The sequence below is a fragment of the Thermobia domestica genome, chromosome 8, assembly GCF_964235325.1.
Source record: "Thermobia domestica chromosome 8, izTheDome1.hap1.1, whole genome shotgun sequence".
Taxonomy (NCBI): Eukaryota; Metazoa; Arthropoda; class Insecta; order Zygentoma; family Lepismatidae; genus Thermobia; species Thermobia domestica.
Window position 1 is genome coordinate 163,049,118 of NC_137461.1, and position 22,739 is coordinate 163,071,856.

Sequence of the window (22,739 nt, forward strand, 5' to 3'; positions counted from 1 at the left end):
TTATGAAGCATGCCACAGCAGAAAGTTTTTACATAGATTTTCAATTCAATTCCTGATATATGCTTTTGCAATGTGGAAGTGGTGATGCCTTGAGTCGCCCTCTCTCGCTCGCTCGCTCGCTCACTCTCTCTCTATTTATACAGAATACAAAAGTGGATTTATATGTGTGTTTCAACATAATTCTGACATATCTAGAGCAATTTTAACTATATTTCTTACAGTCTGGAAAAAGAGTACTGTCGGGATACATATCAAAAATGCTAGAAACGGGTCGATATTATTATTGAATCCATAGTTTCGTGGTCGCTTAGGTGAATAGCTCTACTTTCAATTCAAGTCCAATTAAGCTCCCATTAGCACCCAGGGTGGTCATGTAGCGACATAAAGATATCGAAATCAACCGATATTAGAATCGAATCATAAGTTTTCAGCGCCGCTAAGAGTGCAGCATTTCCCATTAGTCCACATTAGTCCCATTGCCTAGAGGGCAACATATTTGCAGAGTGCAAATTTTAAAACTTGAATAATATTTTAATTTTTTCCGTATGAAAAAGTTAAAAATCATGAGCAAATATACTATTTCACGAACAATCCTCTTTTACTATTCTAATATGTTTAATAATAGCGCAAGAAATGTAATAGTAATTCAGAACATGTTTCACAGTTGTTATTTTTTCTTACATAGTTGTAGCTGTAGCATGTAGTGAGTGGAATTTAACTGTAATAAATTCACTAATTAACCATATTCGAATTAAGTTTTATTTTTAAGTTCGGAATGAAGGGGCGGAGAAATATGGAGTTATTGGGGGCACCGAGCTTTTCTACATTTTACTTTCAAGATCTCCATTTTTCTTTTGTCATTTGTTCCTAATAAAAAAAGTTCAGTCACTTTTGGATTGTCATAGGATAGTAGGAGTTGGATTTTGGGATGCAGCCTGTGAGATTCTAGAGGAGCTAACTGCTTGAAAAAATATTTTTGAATCATCTGTAACATATGAAATAAGAATATGTATCATAAAAAATTGAAAGTAACTATGTCTGCGTAATCATCACGGTCAAATTGCAAAGTCAAATGAATTGACGTTTGGTATATAATCAGGCTCCAATCCCAACTGAGAAGTTATCATACGCGTGTCACTTTCATTATAATACATATCCTTAGGGGGAGTAGAAGTCCGAATTTTTGCGAAAAATTTAGTATCTCACAAGCCGTTCAACTGAGAGCTGAAATTCAGCATATAACTCTTTATTAAAAATAAAGAGAATATGCCCTGGCATTTTTTAAAATTGTCTTTTATGAGCGGGGGGACGGGGGTGCATTATATATATATTGGAAATTGGTAGTGGGTTGATTTGTAAAAATAATCGAAAACGATTGATATTAGTTGAGAAAAAAATTGAGTAATGCAAACTAAAGTTCTTTTTGAATTTTATACCCACTGCTTTCTATTTATAATTGCTGAAGCTGGTGTTTAATATATGGAGCGTTCCGAGCATAAGGCAATCAAGCCATAAAGTTAGAGAAAAATGGCCATAAAATTTGTATTCTAAACTTAATTACATGGGCATTTCCAATTAGTACGGCATGCTTAATTATATAGAAAATTAGTTTCTCTCTCTCTCTCTCTCTCTCTCTCTCTCTTTTTTTTTTTTTTATTTACGTTGGTCTACTTTTCCTTGATTCGAAACTTTTAAATTTCACCCTATTTTCTACTGAAATGTGTCTGTAAGGCAACAAAGAAATAATTACATATGATAAATTTAAATTCATTTTAATTCGGAAGATGAGAAACACTTTGCCATTATATATCGTAAAGGTCAGACCCACCAGTATTGTAACAAAGAGGTGCTTGAGCCAATGACGGTAGAAATTCAAACTCCGATAAGTGATAATTTCACAGTCTTGTTTTATTACAAGTGTAATCTCTTTAGTCAATGGAGAAAAGGACGTGGGTCATCGGTCAGAGTTGATGTCGATGGGTTTTGGTGGGTCAGAGTGGATCACGATGGTTGATGGGTCAGAGTGGGCCAATGGGTCATTTGGGTGGTGGGTCATAGTGGGTCATGGTGGGTCGTGGATCAAATTTTCATTGACCCACACCATCTCTGGTTAAAATTGTACTAAAGATAAGAGGCACCGAAGATGCATGTCGGCTATTATGCTCAAATTTTGCGCATGGATAGTACTCCACCAGAAACCAATAAATCTGAAACGGTTCACGGTATGACCTCCTAGAACTCGAGATGTAGGGGTTTGTCTGATTGGCTAAATTAAGACGTCAATGATTTATCCTTCAACAACCAAGCTTTTTATGATCGTTTCCGTGGGGAAGTCAGAAGAACACGTGCCTAGTAATCGTAATATTGATAGTTCGCGTCCACCCCGGGGTATTTGTTTTGTGTTTTTTTTTGTTTCACCTAAATATAAACAAATCACACATATAGGCATTTTAACATATTTTGGGAGAGTAATTTTGTGGTTCGTTGGCGTTTTATCGCGTCTCTGCCGCTGATAGTAAAGTTTTCAATATGGAACTTGGGCCATCACGGATCGTCGCTGCGGGGCCACCAATTTCTGGCGAGAGGTTAATAGTTGACCATCTGTAGTCCACCGACGCTTACAGCTTAGGGTAATGAACGATGTCCTTGCCTTGTAGACTTCATGAATACCGACGTCGGCAGTCAACTAGCTTTTAGTATTCCTTTACTAACCATCTATCGTTCATGTTTGTACACGGTGTTGTCACAATAATAATAATAATAATAATAATAATAATAATAATAATAATAATAATAATAATTATTATTATTATTATTATTATTATTATTATTATTATTATTATTATTATTATTATTATTATTATTATTATTATTATTATTATTATTTGTAGTAACAGTAGTATAATTGATGATAGAATAATTATTGTCTATGTATTGTCTAGGTAGGACTACACACAGGATTTGGCTCGTTTTGGTTCGACTTGACTCTAATCCGAGTCGAGTTGGAAGATATTTTTCGCGCCGAGTCCAAGAGTAGACCTCAAAGATGTCTGTTTCGAGTCGAGTCGAGTTTCAAAGAAAAGTCGTTCGTGCCCATCCCTACTAATGAGAGCTTAATCGGAGTTAAGCGAAATTGAAAGTCTCACTATTTATCTAAGCGACCCCGAATACTATGAATCTAATATCGATCATTTTCTAGCAATCTTTTATATGTATCCCCCTCCCATTCACCATAGGTAACCCGACAGCACTCTTTTTGAAACTATAAGAAATGTGGTTAAAATTACTCTAGGCCAGTGGTTCTCAATCTAATTCCTATCACGATCCCCTTTTATCACACGCTCTTGCCAGCGACCCTTTTATAATTTGTTTTATAATAAGCTTGTGTGGGATTTTTAACATACCTATTTCTATAATAGTAGAATCCATTTTTTTTTTTGTTTATAGTGAACAGTGCCATGGAAAATCATTGCCCGGGGCGAGAGTATAGTACGATGTCACCGTATATATGAGTGACGTCGACAGACTAGCTACGAAGCGCCACCATGGTTGGCACGAAGCTCAATAACATTTTCAAAATAAACCCTACCTTTCCTTAATTTTGAGCACATTTTATTACGTTTTTCCTTCTATTTTACACATGTGCACATGCACTTTCCTAACTTGAGTAACACACTTCCTCCGAAATGTGTGGCCCCTCTTTTCGGCGCCCGGCACTGACAGTGGATACAGTAACTGTAATATCTATATTCCCAACGACGAAGGTGCTGGTTCAAGATGGATGTTAAACTCCTTCATTGAAGAGGCCATTAACGTATCCGATCTAAGCCCACAACTTCTTGACCAAATAATAGAATGATCATGCGACAAGTCTTTGCAACTGGTTTTCTGTAACGAAGACTTGGACAAGTTCTGCCTGATGAGGAGAGAAGAATATCCTGGTTTGGTGATTGCTGCTTTAAAAGTAATAATTCCATTTGCTATATCGTACTTGTGCGAAAGTGTTTTTTTTTTTTTTTTTAATGGTAAACATTAAAACAAAGATAAGAAATCGCTTATCAGTTGAAAACGGCTTGATAATATTCGTCATGAAGATTGAACCGGGCATTGCTGCACTAGTGAAATTACACCATGCTTAGGTATCTCATGAGGTTTTAATTTTAATTGTATTTCAATGTGCAGGTTTTGTTTCATGTGTATTTTTCTAGTATTTCTATATACAGTTCTCATTAGTTTTATATCATACCTCTTTGATTTAAATTCATTTTTAAACAACTCTACTAACTAACTAACTCTATGGCCTATGGAACCCGGAGGTTCAATGCCGCGTTCACAAAAGCTCTACACTGACTTCTATCCTTAGCCAATTGGATCCAGTTTCTACTTTGTATTCCAATCTCTGCGAGATCCATCTTAATATTGTCCTCCCATCTGCCCCTAGGTCTTCCTAATGGTCGTTTTCCGTTTGGTCTTCCAGTCAAGACTTTCAAAGCGTTTCTACTTTCTTCCATTCTAGCTACCTGACCTGCTCACCTAAGCCTCCTAGACTTGACGACCCTAACAATGTTGGGTAACCGTATAAATTATGTAGTTCCTCGTTATGAAGTTTCCGCCATTCCTCATTCCCGTTCCTCTTGGGTCCGAATATTCGTCTAAGGATCTTGTTCTCAAATACTTTCAGTCTATGTTCTTCCCTCAGAGTAAGCGACCATGTTTCGCAACCATACAGAACAACAGGCATGATTATCGTTTTATACATTTTAAGCTTCAAATTTCTCGACAGAATTCGCGACGACAAGAGACTTTGAACCGAATAGTAACACGAATTCTACACCCTTTGAAAATGTTCAGTAGACTTATTTTTTATTGTTCTTTACAGTGTGTATAAAAAATAAAAGTATGCCTATCAGAACAAAATTAAAAATAATATTTAAAAATAATTTCTGGTATTAGATTCTAACTATATTTGTCTCTTCCGCCTATGTTCGCGATCCCCTAGGGGCCGCGACTCCCAGGTTGAGAAACCCTGCTCTAGGCATACATGAGTTATGATGGAACATACATACATACACTTTTATATGTATAAATGCAGATAAGAGAGAGTTGAGAGAGAGCGATTAAGGAATTACCGCTCTCAATCTCTTCCCTTTACTTTTGCGATTCGTGAATTTCTTACGTGACAGTTTGGGGCTAGCTAGTTTTTTGTCTTGAACCACGATCCGATTTTCGATATGCTCTACCTAAATGCTGTAATGCGAATATTGAGAAGTTATCTGCGATGAAAGTAGCTGCAAATAAATATATTACATAACTTATTTATTGCTATTACACGATTTTTTAAATTTGTATTCAATATTCACACATAACACACCGACGTTCTGTGAATACCTCAGATGTTATATTTTAAAGATAAGAATTACTTATGTCGTGAAATGATATGAATATATATATTCAACTGATATATACAACTGATGATATGAATATATATATTCAACTCATATATACAACTGATGATATGAAAATATATATACAACTGATGAATTGTAATGTAACTATTTTACATAATTTTCATGCATTGAGGAAAGTAGAATATCATAAAGGAATCTCACCTGAACGGGTATCGAACTCACGATTTAAACGCTCGGTGGTGTACCACTGACCTAATATGACCGCTTTTCGGAAGCTGCTTCTGAAATATAACTCAGCTCATACGTAAATGCTCTTTTCCGTATGGAAATCACAATGACGAAACGAGAGTGTGAATCCATAGTCTCGAAATATTGTATCATTAAGTATTTCAATCAATGTTACTTTTTTCTACACTTAATACCATTTCAACATGTCTTATTATATTTAACAGAAGGAAAAACATATCTGTACATCTTTTCCCGATTACTAAGGTTGGCTTTGGAAGTTCGAACCAGCAGCTTTAGTTTACTGTTTTCCGAAGACACCCGAAGTTGGACTTCGAAAGTGTTCGTCTCAAAACAGCTATAATCATATCGCTCAATCTGTTTGGTATATGGTATATGTTTTTATACGTGTAAAGTCAGTATAACAATTCATTCTTTAAACAGCTTTTCGTATGTATTAATATTCCTTTATAAAAACTGTTTTTATTATTATTATTACGGCGCACCATTTTCAGATTTCTTTCGCGAGTCGTTGACCAAGTCGTTCGCCACCAGCGTTGCCAGACTCACAGCTCGGAATTATTCCAAAACCTGATCGAACTTATGCTAGATTCGGTCAAATTATGCTAGATCCTCATAATTACTAATTCAGGAGTTTAAAAAAAAAACAAAAACAAAGTTGAGATACGATAACGTAACTTAAAATACACAGAGAGCAAGAATGCATGGATAGAACTCAATACTTCACGCACCAAAATTTTAACTCAACTAAATTACTGCAGTCGTTGCCAAACGCAATGGCGTATATATCGTATAAATGAATGCAAAGTTTTTGTTTACATATTTTGAAAGAAAATTACTTCGCAGCATAAGCGGAGTTGGGAATCGTCTGCTGGGGGAGGGGGCAGATTTTTGGTCGGTCTCGGAGCTGTCATTTCAGGAATAAATATGATCATGAAGTCAGAAGTGAAGATGGTGAAGTTGTCAAAAAGTTGGGGGGAGAATGGCCCCCATAGCTCCGCCCATGCCTCGGAGTTAAAGGATTAGAAAACCCTGGGTGGAGCCACAAAAAAAAAAAAAAGCCCAAAGCCGTTCCAAACTTACTTAGGAAAATAAGACTGCCTGTATGGTTTACCGAGTGTATGAATCAATGGAAGAGGATACATTTCTGCCGTTCTTTTTCTTCCCACGACCAACTTCTCCAGGTTTTACAGCTTTTTGATAACTTGCTGAAATTGTGCTAGATTTGGGCAGGATGCTAAAAGCAAGATGCTAGGTGCTAGAGACATGCAAATTATGCTAGATCTAGCATCATTATGCTAGATCTGGCAACGCTGTTCCCCACAATAGGCGTGTCGTGCAAGTAACCAATCACACGTCAGGTACTAGCTTTTACCTATTGCTTTCTTCTCACAGCTCAGAACATTGGTAACTATGGATAGACGTACAGCAGTAATTACTTTATGGGAGTTGGAAGGTTATTCTGCAACTGCAGCTAGCAGGCGAGTAGGTGTCCCGGCCTCTACAGGAAGGCAATGGATTCGGAAATATGGTGCTACAGGTCAGACTGGTAATTTACGATCTCCTGGTCGTCCGCCTGTGTCAACCGAAGCCCAAGATGCGAGATTAGTAAACGAAGCCCGGTTAGACCCACTAAGGACGTCTAGACAGATAAGGGAAGCTTCTCTCTTTCCTGGTAGTAAGCATACAGCTCTGCGAAGGCTTCGTCATGCTGGGTTACGTGGCCGTGTTGCTGCCGTGAAGGAAAAACTCTCAGACGACCACAAAATTTACCGTCTCGCGTTTGCACAGGCGAATGTGGGTCTCAATTGGGAAAACGTAGTTTTCTCAGATGAATCCATATTCACAACATCAAAGGAGGGACGCCGTTTTGTGTATCGTCCGAGAGGCACCCGATATGACCATGGATATGTGGCTGCTTGCAATCGCAGTGGCCATGTATCTATTTTATGTTGGGGTTGGATTTCCAGTCGCGGAGCAGGACAGCTTCATAGAATTGAAGGACATCTGGACAATGCTCAGTACTTAGACATTATCAGTAATATCATGGTGCCATCTGTTTCAGCCTGATGGTGTAATTCAGTTCCAGCAATACCAGTCGCCAATACATAATTCCCGTGTGGTTCAGGAATGGTTCGCAGGGCACCCTGAGATTGATTTAATCGACTGGCCGCCTCGTGGAGCAGACCTCAATCTCATGGAAAATATGTGAGCAGAAGTGAAGCGTACTCTAAGGGAAAGTTGGCCTGAGGCAGATCCACCAAGAACTCAGGATGACCTGTGGCATCTTGTTTCCGAAGCATGGCTGGAGGTAGGGGAAGGAGATAGATTTGTCACCCATGTAATAGATTCCATGCCCAGAAGAATGGAGCGTGTAATAAATTCAGAAGGGTCTTGGACACAATATTAATGACCCCGCCTTAACTCCCGAAAACAGCCCTTTTCAGGGCTACCTAAACGCTTCTGAAAATATTTCTAGAAGTAAACCACTCCTTGTATTCGATTTCTGTGCAATCCTACTAACAAAAGAATGATAATTAGCTGTAGGCTTTGAACTCAAGACCTCTTCACTGGCAAGTCCGTACTCTACCAGTGAGCTAACATGAACACGCAAACCTAACCTGAAGAAACACGACTTTCAATTTCTGGTATTCGATGACAATGATGCTCATATACTTTGCAAATGTTGTATTCAACTTGGGATATTCTGCAACACACACACACACATAAACAAAGCGAAAGAGAGAGAGAGAGAAAGAGAGAGAGAGAGAGAGAAAGAGAGAGAGAGAGAGAGAGAAAGAGAAAGAGAGAGAGAGAGATGAATACACAAAAGCATATTCAACGTATTCGAATGAGACTCTAAGTAACGACATTCCGTTCTAAAGAGAATTTGTGTTTCTTCCCGTGACGTTAAGGGGATCGGGAAAAGCTATGTGTCTTGAAGCAGGATACGACTTTGGATACTCTGTTTATACACTTTCTATATCCGTAGGAATATACTGTATTTCACGAATATAAATAACATACTGTAATGAGAATATTGAGAAGTTAAATCTGTATGACAAATAGCTGCAAATAAATACACTACATAACTTATTTATTGCTATTAAACGATTTTCCTAACTTGTATTTAACATTCTCATATATAATAACGACCTACTGTGAAAATTATCTCAGATGTTATATTTTAAACATAATAATTACTATGTTCTGCAATTATTATGTTATATATAAACAACTTATGTATTTTAATGTAATTATTTTATATAATTTTTCATGCATTGCGGAAAATATAATTTTAAAAAAAGTATTGACCCAGATTGGATTCGAACTCACAACCTTATGAATTGAAATCCGACAGCTTACCAATGAGCTAACACAAGGACTTTTAGAACTAAGCTTCTAGCGATGTATAACGGATCTCAAGATAATTATGACATTCATATCCATGACAAACGCTGTTTCTGTTCTACTTTGACTTTTATTTTAGTACTCAGGCGATAATTATGTTCTATTTCTTAACTTTGAGCATTCTTTTACATATGGAAAGATTCTTTAACGTATTTAAATGCTCCATTACGTATAGAGAGCTAAATGACAAACAAGCATGTGCAAGGTTTCGAAATATTGTATCATTAAGTATTTCAACCAATGTTGCTTTTTTAAACTCTTGGTAACAAGTCTTATTATATTTAAAAAAAGAAAAACACATCTGCAAACTTTTTCCCGATTGCAAAGGCTGGCTTGGAGGTTCGAACCTGGCTTACTTTTTCCCGAAGATACCCGAAGCTGGACTTAGAAAATTTTTGCCTGAAAACACCAATAAAGAATGCGCTCAACCTTTTTGAGACAAGGTGTACCTCAAAAGCAAATTGTATTTCTATTTAGAAACTGAGATTTTTATAAGGAACATCAATTTTGACCCTAATCCTGAAACGGCCCAGATCTAGATTATGTAAAACAAATAACGGGACCAAATAGGTTCATATAATACTTTACATGATTAATAATCCAAATTTACAGAGTAACTTGTTTATTTGTGTGCTGGCGTTAAAGTAAACGCAGGTAACAAATCTACATAGGATCTCAAATCGATTCAGGTAATTCTAAATGGTACTTTAGATAAAACATATAAACACTACAAATGAACACTTACCCCAGCTTCCCTTCGATCAGTTTGTGTACTGTAATGGAAATACTAATATCTTTGCCTTCAATTTTTCTTTTAAACAGCCGAAGCTCAGCAGCCACAATGTTCTCTCCGACTGGAGCTTCAGATACATCAAACCACAAAACCTTGTCCCGCTCGTGTCTCAAGTTATTCAGGTGATGTGCTACAAGAAATAATAATACAATGACTGATCAAACATGTACTATAATGTATGTAAAAAGAAACTATACGTGAGAAAGTGCAAAGTAAAGGCTCATGTTAAAGCTACTTCTTAACATATACGCCAAGTCTCTCAACATATTCCCATCATGATATGTTACAAAATACTCTGTTCAAGAAGTCCGCGTCTTTTGGGAGTGTATTCATCTGCGAACAACCAATTTGACTTCGTCATCGGAGCTGAGGCGTTGGCCGGTCAAGAATTTTTGTTTTCTATTATCTCGTGAATCTTGCAATCCCTTGTACGACTTACCTAGTGCTAATGACAAATTCAATTATTTTGTTGATGTTTTCTTACATAATTTTAACATAGCATTTCCATTACAGTTACGGAAAGATCTTAATAACATGAAAGAGTGGGTCACGCAAGGAATAAAAGTTTCAAAGCAAAAGCTTATATATTATCATAAACTTAAGAAAACCTGTGTTAATTTACCAGCTAGAGTTATTTCCCATATAAAAACATACAAAAGAATATATCAGAATGTTATTCGAACAGCCAAAAGAATCCACAATGACACTATAATACACGGATATAAAAACAAAATGAAAGGTGCGTGGAACGTAATAAACAATTCATCAAAGACTGTTCCAATGCGCGAAATATCACAAGTTAATTATAGAAATAATTCTTTCGCTGATCCTGCTGCCATTACTGAAGTCTTTAATCAGTATGTTCTTAATACGAATTTACCACCTGGAAAGTTGGATCTCGCTGTAGAGTCAAATATTCCATGCAACAAACATAGTATGTATGTAACTCCGGTAACTGAAGAAGAATTGTTGGACTGTATCAAAAGGCTTTCTAGTACCCGTTCTGCAGGTATAGATGAAGTCCCATCCCTAATTATTAAAAAGAGTGCGCATTTAATAGTGAAATAACTATGCTTTCTTGTAAATGTATCATTTGAATCAGGCGTTTTCCCCGACAGATTGAAGACTGCCAAAGTTATACCTTTGCACAAAAAAGGAACTACTTATGATGTTCAAAACTATAGGCCTGTTTCTATTTTGTCTATTTTCTCGAAGATTTTTGAATCACTAATGTTATCGCGCTTGAGAAATTTTATACCCTGCCATAACCTAATCTCGTCTTCTCAACATGGTTTCCAAAAAAACAAATCAATTGATACAGCGTTGTTTAACTTTATTAAAGAGGTTTCTACAGTACTTGATAAGGGAAAATATGCAGTAGGTTTATTTGTTGATTTCTCCAAGGCATTTGACAGCGTTCAACATTCTCTTCTACTGGCAAAACTCCAGAAATATGGTATTAGGGGTGTAGTACATGAATGGTTTCGCTCGTACCTGACAAACAGAAAACAAGTAGTAAAAATACAAAAAATAATTAACAATAAGCAAGTCACATTTTCATCCACAACTGCTACTATCTCTGCTGGTGTTCCTCAAGGCTCAATTCTTGGGCCAATTCTTTTTTTATTTTACATAAATGATTTTGTTCAATATATGTATCCCCAACATATTGTCATATAAGCTGACGATGTAAATGTCCTTGTAACAGCGGACAATGCAGTTGAACTAGAAAGTAAATTAAAACAAACTGTGGAGCGTTTGATAAAATGGACATCTCAGAATCAACTGCTGATAAATGCAAAGAAAACAAAAGCACTAAATTTTCATTACTCATGTACACCTCGAACAGTACCACCCATTGTGATAAATTCAACTGATGTAGACTATTCAAAATCCACTAAATTTTTAGGTGTAACAATAAGCAATAGGCTTACATGAGATGCACATATTACTGAGCTAAACAGCAAATTAAGCCTATATGTTTTGTCATTTATAGACTACGTGGTTCAGTGTCAAAAGAAACTTTGCTGTTATTGTACTATGGTAAGTTTCAATCATTGTTAAATTACGGAATAATTTTCTGGGGAGCCTCCTATTCCAGTGTTACTACTTTTCGTCTACAGAAAAAGGCAATAAGATCTATTTTTAATCTATCACCAAGGTCCTCATGTAAAAGGGTCTTTCAGTCAAATAAAATTTTAACTGTGCCATGTCTGTACATATACAAAAGTATCATATATATAAAGAGAAATGAAAGTAGTTTTCTTCATGTTGACGATGTAAATTCATACAACACACGACAAAAAAATAACATATTCACAGCATACCAAAACTATGCGTGCACCAAAAGAAGTGTTCTTCCTATGTCCGCTAAGTTGTTTAATAAGCTCCCAAGTTATTTGAAGGATATCAAAAACATACGAAATTTCAAAAATGAACTATTTAATTTTTTGTGTAACAAAATGTATTATCATATTAACGAATACTTGGGTGATAGTTTGTAAAATAATGTAAATCAATTATATTGAAATGTCTTATTATTATTTGACAAGTCCTATGTACTGGTCTCTGACCAATAATGTACGACATGGATGAATAAACAATGAATGAATGAATGAATGAATTCTTTATCGGGCCAAGATATTAGTCTGAAGTTACCAGATCAGGACTGTGCGACGCTGGTCGAGCACCTCCCTCTCAAATTTCTTGAGTTTCTCACGAACAAAATCAGTAATATGAGCGCGTGCACCATCATGAAGGAGTTACACATATATACCATTAATGTTAGGAAATTTGTCATGAAGAGCACGACGCATCTTTGCTACTGTTGTTTCATATGATGCAGCATTCACAATGGCCACACGTACTAGAAAATCCACCAGTAGATTCCTTTACATATGCCAAAAGACAGTCTCTTGCATATTTTTTTTTTTATTGATCATTTGAATTTATTCTTTGGTGATTCCATTCCATAAATGCCCACTTTGTTTCAGGCGTGTAGCGATACCACAAGACTCGTCATCTGTAAAGATATCTCTAGAAATTATGTACTTCTTCATGTATTGTGCCAGGTGGTCCAGATATATCATTAGTTGCTGCCCCTTTTCAATATCAACATGATTCCTTGGCAATCGCCGAACACTCATTTTACGAAATTTCACTTTGTCATGCATCACATCATATACTGTACTGTAGGAAATGTTGAACAAGTACGGGAATGATTGAAGATGGAATCGCCGGTCTCTTCAATGGCCGTAATATTCTATTCGCTTGATGCTGTTACTAGGCGCCCGGCGAGCTCCCTTGTGGCTAAGTGGTCAGCGTACGCCCTTTGGTGTAGGAGACCCGGGTCCGGTCCCCAATGGGAGCCCATGTAGTTCGCATCCAACGTTAAACTGTAGGTCCATGTCTCATATAGCCTCACTGCTGAAAGGAATACTAAACTAAAAATAAATCAATTAGATGCCCGGTATGTGGCAATTCCACAAGGTCCATACGGCCCTCGTCAAAGAAGAACTTTAGATATTGTTAAGAGGAGGAAGAGGAACTGGTTAGGATATTGGCTGAGGAGGAACTGTATTATGAGGGACGTACTAGAGGGTATTGTGGAAGGAAAGAGAGGGAGGGGGCGGAGGAGGAGACTGTAGTTGAAGGAAGGTATTAAAACAGAAAATTACTACGTCAAGACGAAGAGATTAGCCGAGGACCACCGAACGTCGAACCTTCTCAGTTGCAGCAAGTAACCTGCCAATAATGGCAGAATAGCTATGATGATGATGATGATATGTTTAGCAATATTGAGAAACAGAAAGAAAATTAAAATAATAATTATAATCAAACCTCTTAATATTTTAGAATAATTTGAGTGAAAACTGAAAATGACTCAATTGTCTATGTTTTGTATAAACTCAATTTATATGAATACTTTCGACCTGTATTAGAAATACAAAATAACGGCATCAAACTCCAAGTTATTCGAAATCTTACTTGTGAATATGGATTACTAGCATCAATTACCCACTTCGTTGGGTTAAACTTTTTTTTTTTTTTTTTTGTAAATAGTAATATATTTCGTTCGTCAGTCACTTTTTACTATTCGTAAAGCGCTCTCTGATATCGATCATTTTCGATTATTTTTATATTTCTCTCTCCTCCTCCTCCCCAAGTTGCGGAGCTGAATTTGGATTTAAGCGGCATCAGAAGTGTCATTGTTCGTCTCAGAGACCCCGAAAACTATGGATTCGGCACTAATATCGGTCATTTCAATAAACTTATATATCTCCTCCTCCCCCATGTTGCGAGGCACGGCATCGGAAGTGTCATTGTTCATCCCAATGACCTCGAAAACCATGAGTTCGACGTTGATAATAATCATTTTCGATAATTTTTATATATCTCCTTCTTCCCCAAGTTGCGGTGGTGAATTTGCATTTAAACGGGATAGGAAGTATCACTGTTCACCTTAGCGACGCCGAAAACTATGGATTAGACACTAATATTTGATCATGTTTTATATTGTTATGTATCTCCCTCTCCCCCAAGTTACGAGGCTGAATTTGGTCGTAAACGGTATCGGAAGGTCAGTATTCAACACAACAACCTCGAAAACTATGGATTCGACACTAATATTCGTCATTTTCGATCATTTTTATATCTCTTCCCTTCCCTCCGCCAAGCTACGGGGCTGAATTTGAATTTATACAGCATCGAAAGTGTCACTGTTTAGCTCAGCGACCCTAAACCTATAGATCCCATTTTAATATCGGTCATTTTCGATCATTTTTAAATATCTTTTCCCTCCCCTCCCCTAAACTGCACCGTCAAAGTGATATGACAGAAACCATCTCAGGTCCGATCCTATGTTGAAAATGAGATCGAGTTCGATCGGGTGGTTCGAACAAATAAAATAAATAAATTTTATTTATTTTTGTACATTTTCCATCCCCTTCCCCTCTCCTAAATTCTACCGTCAAAGTGATTTGATAAAAACCACCACAAGTTCGAACCTCATCTATGTTGTAAATTTGATTGAGATCGATCGGCTGGATCAAGAGTGATGAAGTCACAATGACAGTCACTTATATTTTTAGCTTTTTTACATATATCTCCCTCCTCCCCTTCCCCTAAGTTGCACCATCAAAGTAAAATTATAAAAATTGCTCCAAACTTCATCTATGTTGAAAATTTGATCAAGATCGGTCGAGTGTTTCAAAAGTTATTAAGTTTTATATATATTCCTCTCACCTCCTCCTTCCCTACGTTCTACCATCAAATGAAACAAACTAAACTTTCCAATCCCGAACCTCATACATGTTAAAAATTTGATTGAGATCGGTTCACGAGTTATTAAGTCACAAACTTAGTCACTACTATTTTTATTTATTGTGATTTTTGTACATCTCTCCCATCTCCTCCTCTCCTACGTTGCTCCGTCAAAGCGAATTGACAGATAACATTCCAGGCTTGAACCTCACCTATGTTAAAAACGGATCGAGATTGGTCGTTTGGTTCAAGAGTTATTAAGTTTTATTTATTATTTTATAACTCCCCCTTCTCCCCTCCCCTAAGTTTTACCGTCAAAGTGAAATGGTGAAAACACTCCCAGGCCCAAACCTCATCTATGTTGAAAATTTGATCGAGATCGGTCGGGTGGTTAAAGAGATTACTAGTCACAAAAATAGTCACTTTCAATTTTATAATATAGATTTATTGTTGTAGTATAATATTATCGCTCAACCCTCGATGTGCCGTATACCTAAGGAGGTTAAAAGTTTCACAGCATCCGTTCATAAAATCAAACTTGCGGTCACATGCACTAAGTTTTTGTCAATGTCATGAAAATGTTATTTCGATATTAATTTTATGAGCACACATTAAAAATTTCCAACGGATGCTTGAGTCTCGGAGCCAAGGCCATACCCATGTAGTCGACACCTATGGTTACGGTATTACCGATGTTCAATACTACATTTCTCTTTAGTTTTGGAAGAGGAACACCACTAATATGCTTTGAAATGAAATGAAGTACCTAGTTTAACGTCCTACGATTATGCATCAAGGTTAAGGGAGACGGTAATGATGAGAAATGACTGAAATGGTGGATGAAGAAAGTAGGAGAAAACAGAAAAAACACCGAGAAAATCCTCGCATACAGTGTTTGTCCACCAAAAAAGCTCACTTGGCGGAAGATGACACCTGTGTGGCTTGAAAACGAGCAATATTTACAGAAAACGCGAACAACCAATTCAGAAAACGACATACTGTAGCTATATGCTACAGGGGCAGATCGACTCACACGGATTGTATAAACTACTGGGAACACATTCACTCCAGCAGCATTTTTACTGAAGCCAAGAAATCCATCTTCTTTTTTACATTATATATATAAATTAAGTAGTGTCGGTACTTGTGCAAGATTCTTGCGCAAGAGTCTTGGTCTTGGTCTTGGTCTTGCATGCAAGACTCTTGCAACAATAGCAAGACCACGACTCTTGCGCTCATCACTATTTGTATGCACCATATGTTCTCTTTGGACGGTTTAACAGTAGTCAGCCAGCATAGAAATCCCCTCACATTTCCCGAGTATCTTTCTTCCAATACATGAGTTGTTTGATGAAATCTTCCACCGTGTTCATCTGATACTGCACCTAAGTTCTCGGGAAAGAAGTCCAAATGCACGAAGTGAAGTGTCCAAGTGCAGAAAGACATATTGCAAGCCATTTCTTTAAAACTATCAGTTCTTCAACAATTTGGGCATTGTATATACCATGTGCATACTTAATTTGAATTTTGACAAGCAAATTAGCTATCAAAAAGTTTGCATATCAAAATGCAAATTATATATTATTTATAACTTAATATTAATATTACGTCATTTAAGCATATTATTCATGTAAATAAGAGTATTAAAGCCGACATTCTACCTATTATAAGCGCCTAACATATCAGTTACGTTGGGAAAATACGGTATTGGAAAGATTCGCAAAAGCAACGATTTTCTTTTTTTTCCTTGAAAGTTTCAAAATCATCTTCCATCTGCTAACCAAACTCTTAGCCTCCAGAGAAATACTCCTGGACATCAGAGAGGAGAGTACAACTGTTTCCATCTAAACATCGCACTTAGGTCCATAGATGGTATTATTTTAAGCTACCTATGATAGGACAATGCTACTACTTCAACTCAAATGTGGTTAACTACGAGTTAGATACACTTGCGTTCAGCGTCAAGAAGACGAGAACATTTCTTTTGTATTTTAGTAACATTCTAGTGTCATTTTTAGTGAACAATAACTCGTGATTTTCTTTGCTTATGACGTGTTTTCTCACTTTATACCTCTTGCTTTGCCTCCCCTCTGGTCGAACCTGCCAGCCTGAAGCGTAGTGATACAAACTTTGAAACACATTCACTCCAGCATTGGGCTAAGTTGATCATTTAATATAAATAAAACTACAAAGGTCCTTGGATACATCGAAATAGCAATTAGGTTTCTTCAGAACGGTATGTCCTATGTCTGAAGGTCTTATATCCCTGAATGTGCCATTTAAAAGTACTATTTACAGACAATTCTTGGGGCCGTGCGAGCGATGTTCGTCTACAAATGGAAGATGTTCCCCTTTGGTCAATGCACCAATATTTTGGAAAAGTGTAGTACCCCTCCACATGATAATATAAATAGGTTTATATACTATAGTTCTCTTGTTAAATATATTTTGTAAATGTTATAATGTTTGAACAGTAACTATAATACATGTCTAAGCAGTTGAAAGTAAATAAGTTGAAAGTATTGTGTTTACATCCCTTCTGATTGTTTTCTGCTGGGCGACCTGCCTGTTTTTTCGCATAGGGTCTCCACCTGTCAAGCTTGTCAATTGTGAAGTGGGGAAGTTGAAAGTTTTTAATTGTTTTTTCTTTTAATGTGGTATGTATATTACAAAGCATTGTTAGTGTGTAAAAATATATCAGTTTGTTCAGAAAAGATGTATGTATGTGGTGAGACATTCAAATCTCTCACTACGTGTCATGTAAACAAGATATAATCGTTCAAAGTCATGACTTCATTTAAGATAGCCGAAATTATTGTCAGGGCAAACCCGTTGGCCCATACAGAAAACTGCACATAGAAAGGGAATCTACCTTTTTGGAGCTCCTAGCAGCTGAATAACTACGGTTGACGGGACGGTCAGAGGACACTTCGGTCCGAGATACGGAACTACCAAGGTAAACTCCGTACAACTTTTAAGTAATTTTTACAATACATATATATATTTAAGGGGGATATCTGCTATATATCACCCTATCGACTTAGCCATCATGTTAGCTCATTGGCACGAATACCAGTATTGAGCCCGGGAGTGAGATAGTCGGTTTATTAAGCATAACTAGTTAATATTAAACTAGTTTCATTTTTTTTTTATCGTGAGGTAGTCAGGGGGTGTTCGTGATACACCAAACTACTACTATCAAACGGCAGTATCCTATGAGTTGAGTTAATTTTGAGTTTAACGTCCCGTTCAGCAGCGAGGCTACATGAGACGTGGACATACTAATTAACGTGGAATCCGAACCACATGAGCTCCCGCCGGGAATCGAACCCGCGCCTCCCACGCCAAAGACACGTACGCAGGCAGTATCCTATGATATAAATTTTACAAGAACAATTATATATTAATAAGTGAAGGTGTTCAGTGCAACTAGTGCTCTCAAACGGGTCGGGTTGACCCGACCCGACCCGTGACCCGAGTCGGGTCAGCTCGGGTCGGGTTACGGGTCGGGTTGTCGGGTCGGGTCAGTCGGGTCAGCTCGGGTCGGGTTATCGGGTCGGGTTGTCGGGTCGGGTCAGCTCGGGTCGGGTTATTCGGGTCGGGTCAATCGGGTCGGGTTGTCGGGTCGGGTTATTCGGATCGGGTTGTCGGGTCGGGTCAATCGGGTCAACTCGGGTCGGGTTATCGGGTCGGGTTGTCGGGTCGGGTCAGTCGGGTCAGTTCACTTTGGTCAACTAAGTTTAGGTTGAGCTTAAACTCGGCTGGAGTCGAAAACTGCTGTTTTACACTACCTGCGTAATTAAAAATAGCAATTTTCAATTGATTTTATAGAAGCCATAAATGTATTTTGAACACTTGCTAGTGTTTTTATGGTAAATGCTTATTTTTGTACTTGTGTGTACTTTAATTTTTAAATGTGGAAGATTGATTTTACCAATCGACTGTAATATTAATATCTACGCCAATATGGAGTCTGGATTTAGAACAAAACTAGAAGTTGTTTAAGCAAGGCCAAAAGAAAGATTGGATATGGACGACCAAGCCCAAGCAGGGCCGCGGTAGCTCAGTGGTAGAGAATTCATCTCTGGTGCATGGTGTCCATGGTTCGATCCCAGCTTGTGTTAAGTAGGCTTTGTGGTGGAGAAACGCCGTGTAGTGGGTTTTCTCAGGGGTTCTCCTGTTTCCTCCCACTTTCTTCATTCCGCCATTTCATTCATTTCTCATGGTCACCATATCCCTTAGCCTCGAAGCAGAATCGAGGGACCTTAAACTCAGGGGTGTAGCTAAGGGGGGGCATCGGGTCCAGGCCCCCCAAATGGTTTCCTGCTTCCCCCCAATGACCAGCTTTAAAAACATCATAGTAAAATTATCTCGCTTCCTTCATTTAAAAGTAACAAAGTTATTGGCAATTAATAATATACGGTAAAATAGTATGGAGAAATATTTTTTTCCATACCGATCGAAAAGTAGGATACATTTTTGTGACAGCAGATTACACAATTTACTGCGATTTATATTTGACAGTTTAAAGACAAACATTTTAACAAGATATTATAAATACAGCCATAAAACAAAGGTACTAAACTGATTTGTAAGTACATTATATTTTTATATGCTTTAACAAGTATTTTAAAAGACAGAGAATGGAAAATTTGGTGAGAAACAATGTTTTTATTCAGTTTGGATTTCATTCGCTCTCTTTTATTTCTACTCAGTGTAATAAAATAATTGTTTTTTTTTTTAGTCACGAATAATAAATAAATATTTTTGTCAGGAAACTATAAAGAAATTAAGTGAAATTTAAAGAAAATCAATCTTGTGTACATAGGTTCTGTATACAAGGTCTTAAATTTAAATAAAAAGGTAACCAAGAAAAGTTTTGTTGCTTTTTCACCCACCACCTTCGAACATCGATACGTCACCTAACCTGGAAGATCACAAATAGTCCCCATCAACATCGACGACCTTCTGAAAACGTTCCTGAAGGCCATGGAATTCATCGCGGTAGAAGTTGGTGGGCCGTGAAACGAAGAAGGTATCAGGTGCATTTTGGACTTTTACTAGGGATTTGAATTGGCGGCCTCAAGGTGATTGTCCAAAGAATGGAACAGGTAATAATCGGACGGTGCAATACCCGGGGAATATAGTGGTTGCAATATTGTTTCCCATCCAAGGCGGAGAATGGTGTCCTGAGTCATCCTAGCCACGTGGGACTTAGCGTTGTCCCGTAAACGAGGACCCATTTGCAATTCAGAAGTGATGGCTCCAGAGTTTTGAGTTTTTGTTGAGCACAGCTCAACTGCTGACACTACACAGTTGCATTGATACTCTGACCAGCTGGTAGCAGTTCCCGATGCACGATGCACCAAACACACAGAAGGACCTTCTTCTGGTACAGTGCTGGTTTCGGCTGTTTTGAAATCGGTTCATGGGATGCTAACCAATGATGACGGCGCCGTGGAGCTTCGTATAGGACCCACTTTTTTATCACATGTCAACGCCCTGTCCAGAAATGGCTCCGAAACAGTAAATAAACCCATGCGACTGCCGCGTTGCCTTCTGGCCCGGAGTCAAAACATGTGAGACCTAACTTGTAGTGCTTCCCAACTTGATGGATGTGCTTCCGAATGGTTTCTCCACACACTGAATTGTAGTCCCAGTTCCTCTTTGTACGTACATGTGTTGGTCTTCTGGCATGTGGTGTTTTCGGGTGTTTGGTCATCGTCCTTAAACTTGTTAAACCATCGCTGCACTGTCCGCGTCGTCACGACACCCTCAACAAAGGCCTGGCAAATTTTCTGTCCCGCTACAGCGGCGTTTGACCTCCATTTGAACTCGTTCAGCATACATGCTCTTATGACGCTCTGTGGATGTCCCATGTTCCCTCTGTCTTTACGCAAGTTCACTGTGTATCTGAATTGCCACAACCAGGTAGTATGTTGGATATACCCACACCAACAACTGACGTTCGCCTTATCTCCACTCGCATTCAACTCACTGTGTGAGGTCCAATTGAACACAGACCTCCACGAAAAGGGACAGAACTTTCTGGTTATTTTTTATAGTTATGCACAAAAGTGTAGCGTTTGGTCCCGGGCAGTAGTTCTTGATTAAGCATAATAAAAACTATCTTGAATATAATTTATGGATAATAATAATAATAATAATAATAATAATAATAATAATAATAATAATAATAATAATAATAATAATAATAATAATAATAGTAATAATAAATAAGATAAAATAGTGTTTTTAGTTTTCCAGAAGGAAACCAAAATTTTCCTTTCTTTTAGGCCTGAAAAACACTAGTAGCAACACATTTTTTGCTTTGTACATTGTAGCCGCCCCCGCTCAAAAACGACGGCCCCTTCCTACACGAACCTGCTGGCTACACCCCTGCTTAAAGTGGATATTTCATTTTATTTCACCAAGCCCAAGGACATCGATACAAGAACAAGATAAAGATTGGATATGCAAGACGAATTGCATAGTAATCTTGCTCTTGGCCTTGTTTTGGTGATCACCAAGTAGCGATGAGCGTATTTTCTAGCTTTCCGTATAGCAGCGTTTCCCAACCGGTGTGCCGCGGCACACTGGTGTGCCGCGAATGGGCCGCTGGTGTGCCGCGAGGAAATCGAAACAAATTATTAATTCTATAGGAATCAAATTGCAAGACATAGAGGAAAATGTATATTTGTATTTCACATTACTATAAACCTCTACTATAAATCTACAATTTTAAGTTTCATACTGTGGTACTTTTCTGTACATTTTTTAATGTTGGAAAACGTATTTATCATCGTCATGACCATTATTGCTTCTTTATTGTTGCAGACTATTTCGTAACTTGAAATTTTAACATATCATTCAATAAATTCAACAAAGCAAATATGCATACAAATTACCTACATTTGTGTTTTAAAAGTATAGGAGATTTGTTGAGTTGAGTTGATTTTAGTTTAGCGTCCCTTTCAGCAGCGAGGCTATATGAGACGTGGACCTACTGATTAACGTGGAATCCGAACCACATGAGCTCCCGCCGGGAATCGAACCCGGGTCTCCCACGCCATATAGGAGATTTGTTTATTTATTCGTTATTTAGTGATCTTCCCTTTTAGTTAAAGGTTAGATACACTTTTCGAAAGAGAAAGTATATTTAAAAAAAAAAAAAAAAACGAGTCCTATATTTCCTTGCAATTGTTTTCTATTTTAAAATTAGAATGAAAAATAAGCATAATGATTTACCACGGGGGAAAATCAGTGATCGAGCTTTCTTCTCTGTAAGGAGATCAGTAATCACATAAAAATACCACGGTATTTTATATTTACAAATAATAATAGTATTATATATATATATATATATATATATATATATATATATATATATATATATATATATATATATATATATATGGTGAGCATTCTTGGCTCTTGTATAGCATGAAAGATCACCAAGACTACGAAATGCAGGACCAAGACTTGACTGCAAGACAAAGAATAAGACGCAGTATTGATGACCAAGACCTAGGGAGTGAATTGTTTGAATTTCATTTGTTGGGCTGAAAGTGATGAAATAAAATTAGTACTTTATAATTAAATATCAACCTGTATTTTTA

The 22,739-nt window shown here is 37.4% G+C and overlaps 1 protein-coding gene across 1 annotated transcript in view; it reads right to left on the minus strand.

Moving 5' to 3' along the window:
- The window catches only part of gbb (TGF-beta family member glass bottom boat), a 92,092-nt gene that overhangs the window by 42,698 nt on the left and 26,655 nt on the right, over positions 1 to 22,739 (minus strand). Inside the window, exon 2 of the mRNA XM_081769217.1 lies at positions 9,811 to 9,988. Within this exon, the coding sequence (XP_081625343.1) occupies positions 9,811 to 9,988 (178 nt within the window). The remainder of the gene's footprint in view (positions 1 to 9,810; positions 9,989 to 22,739) is intronic.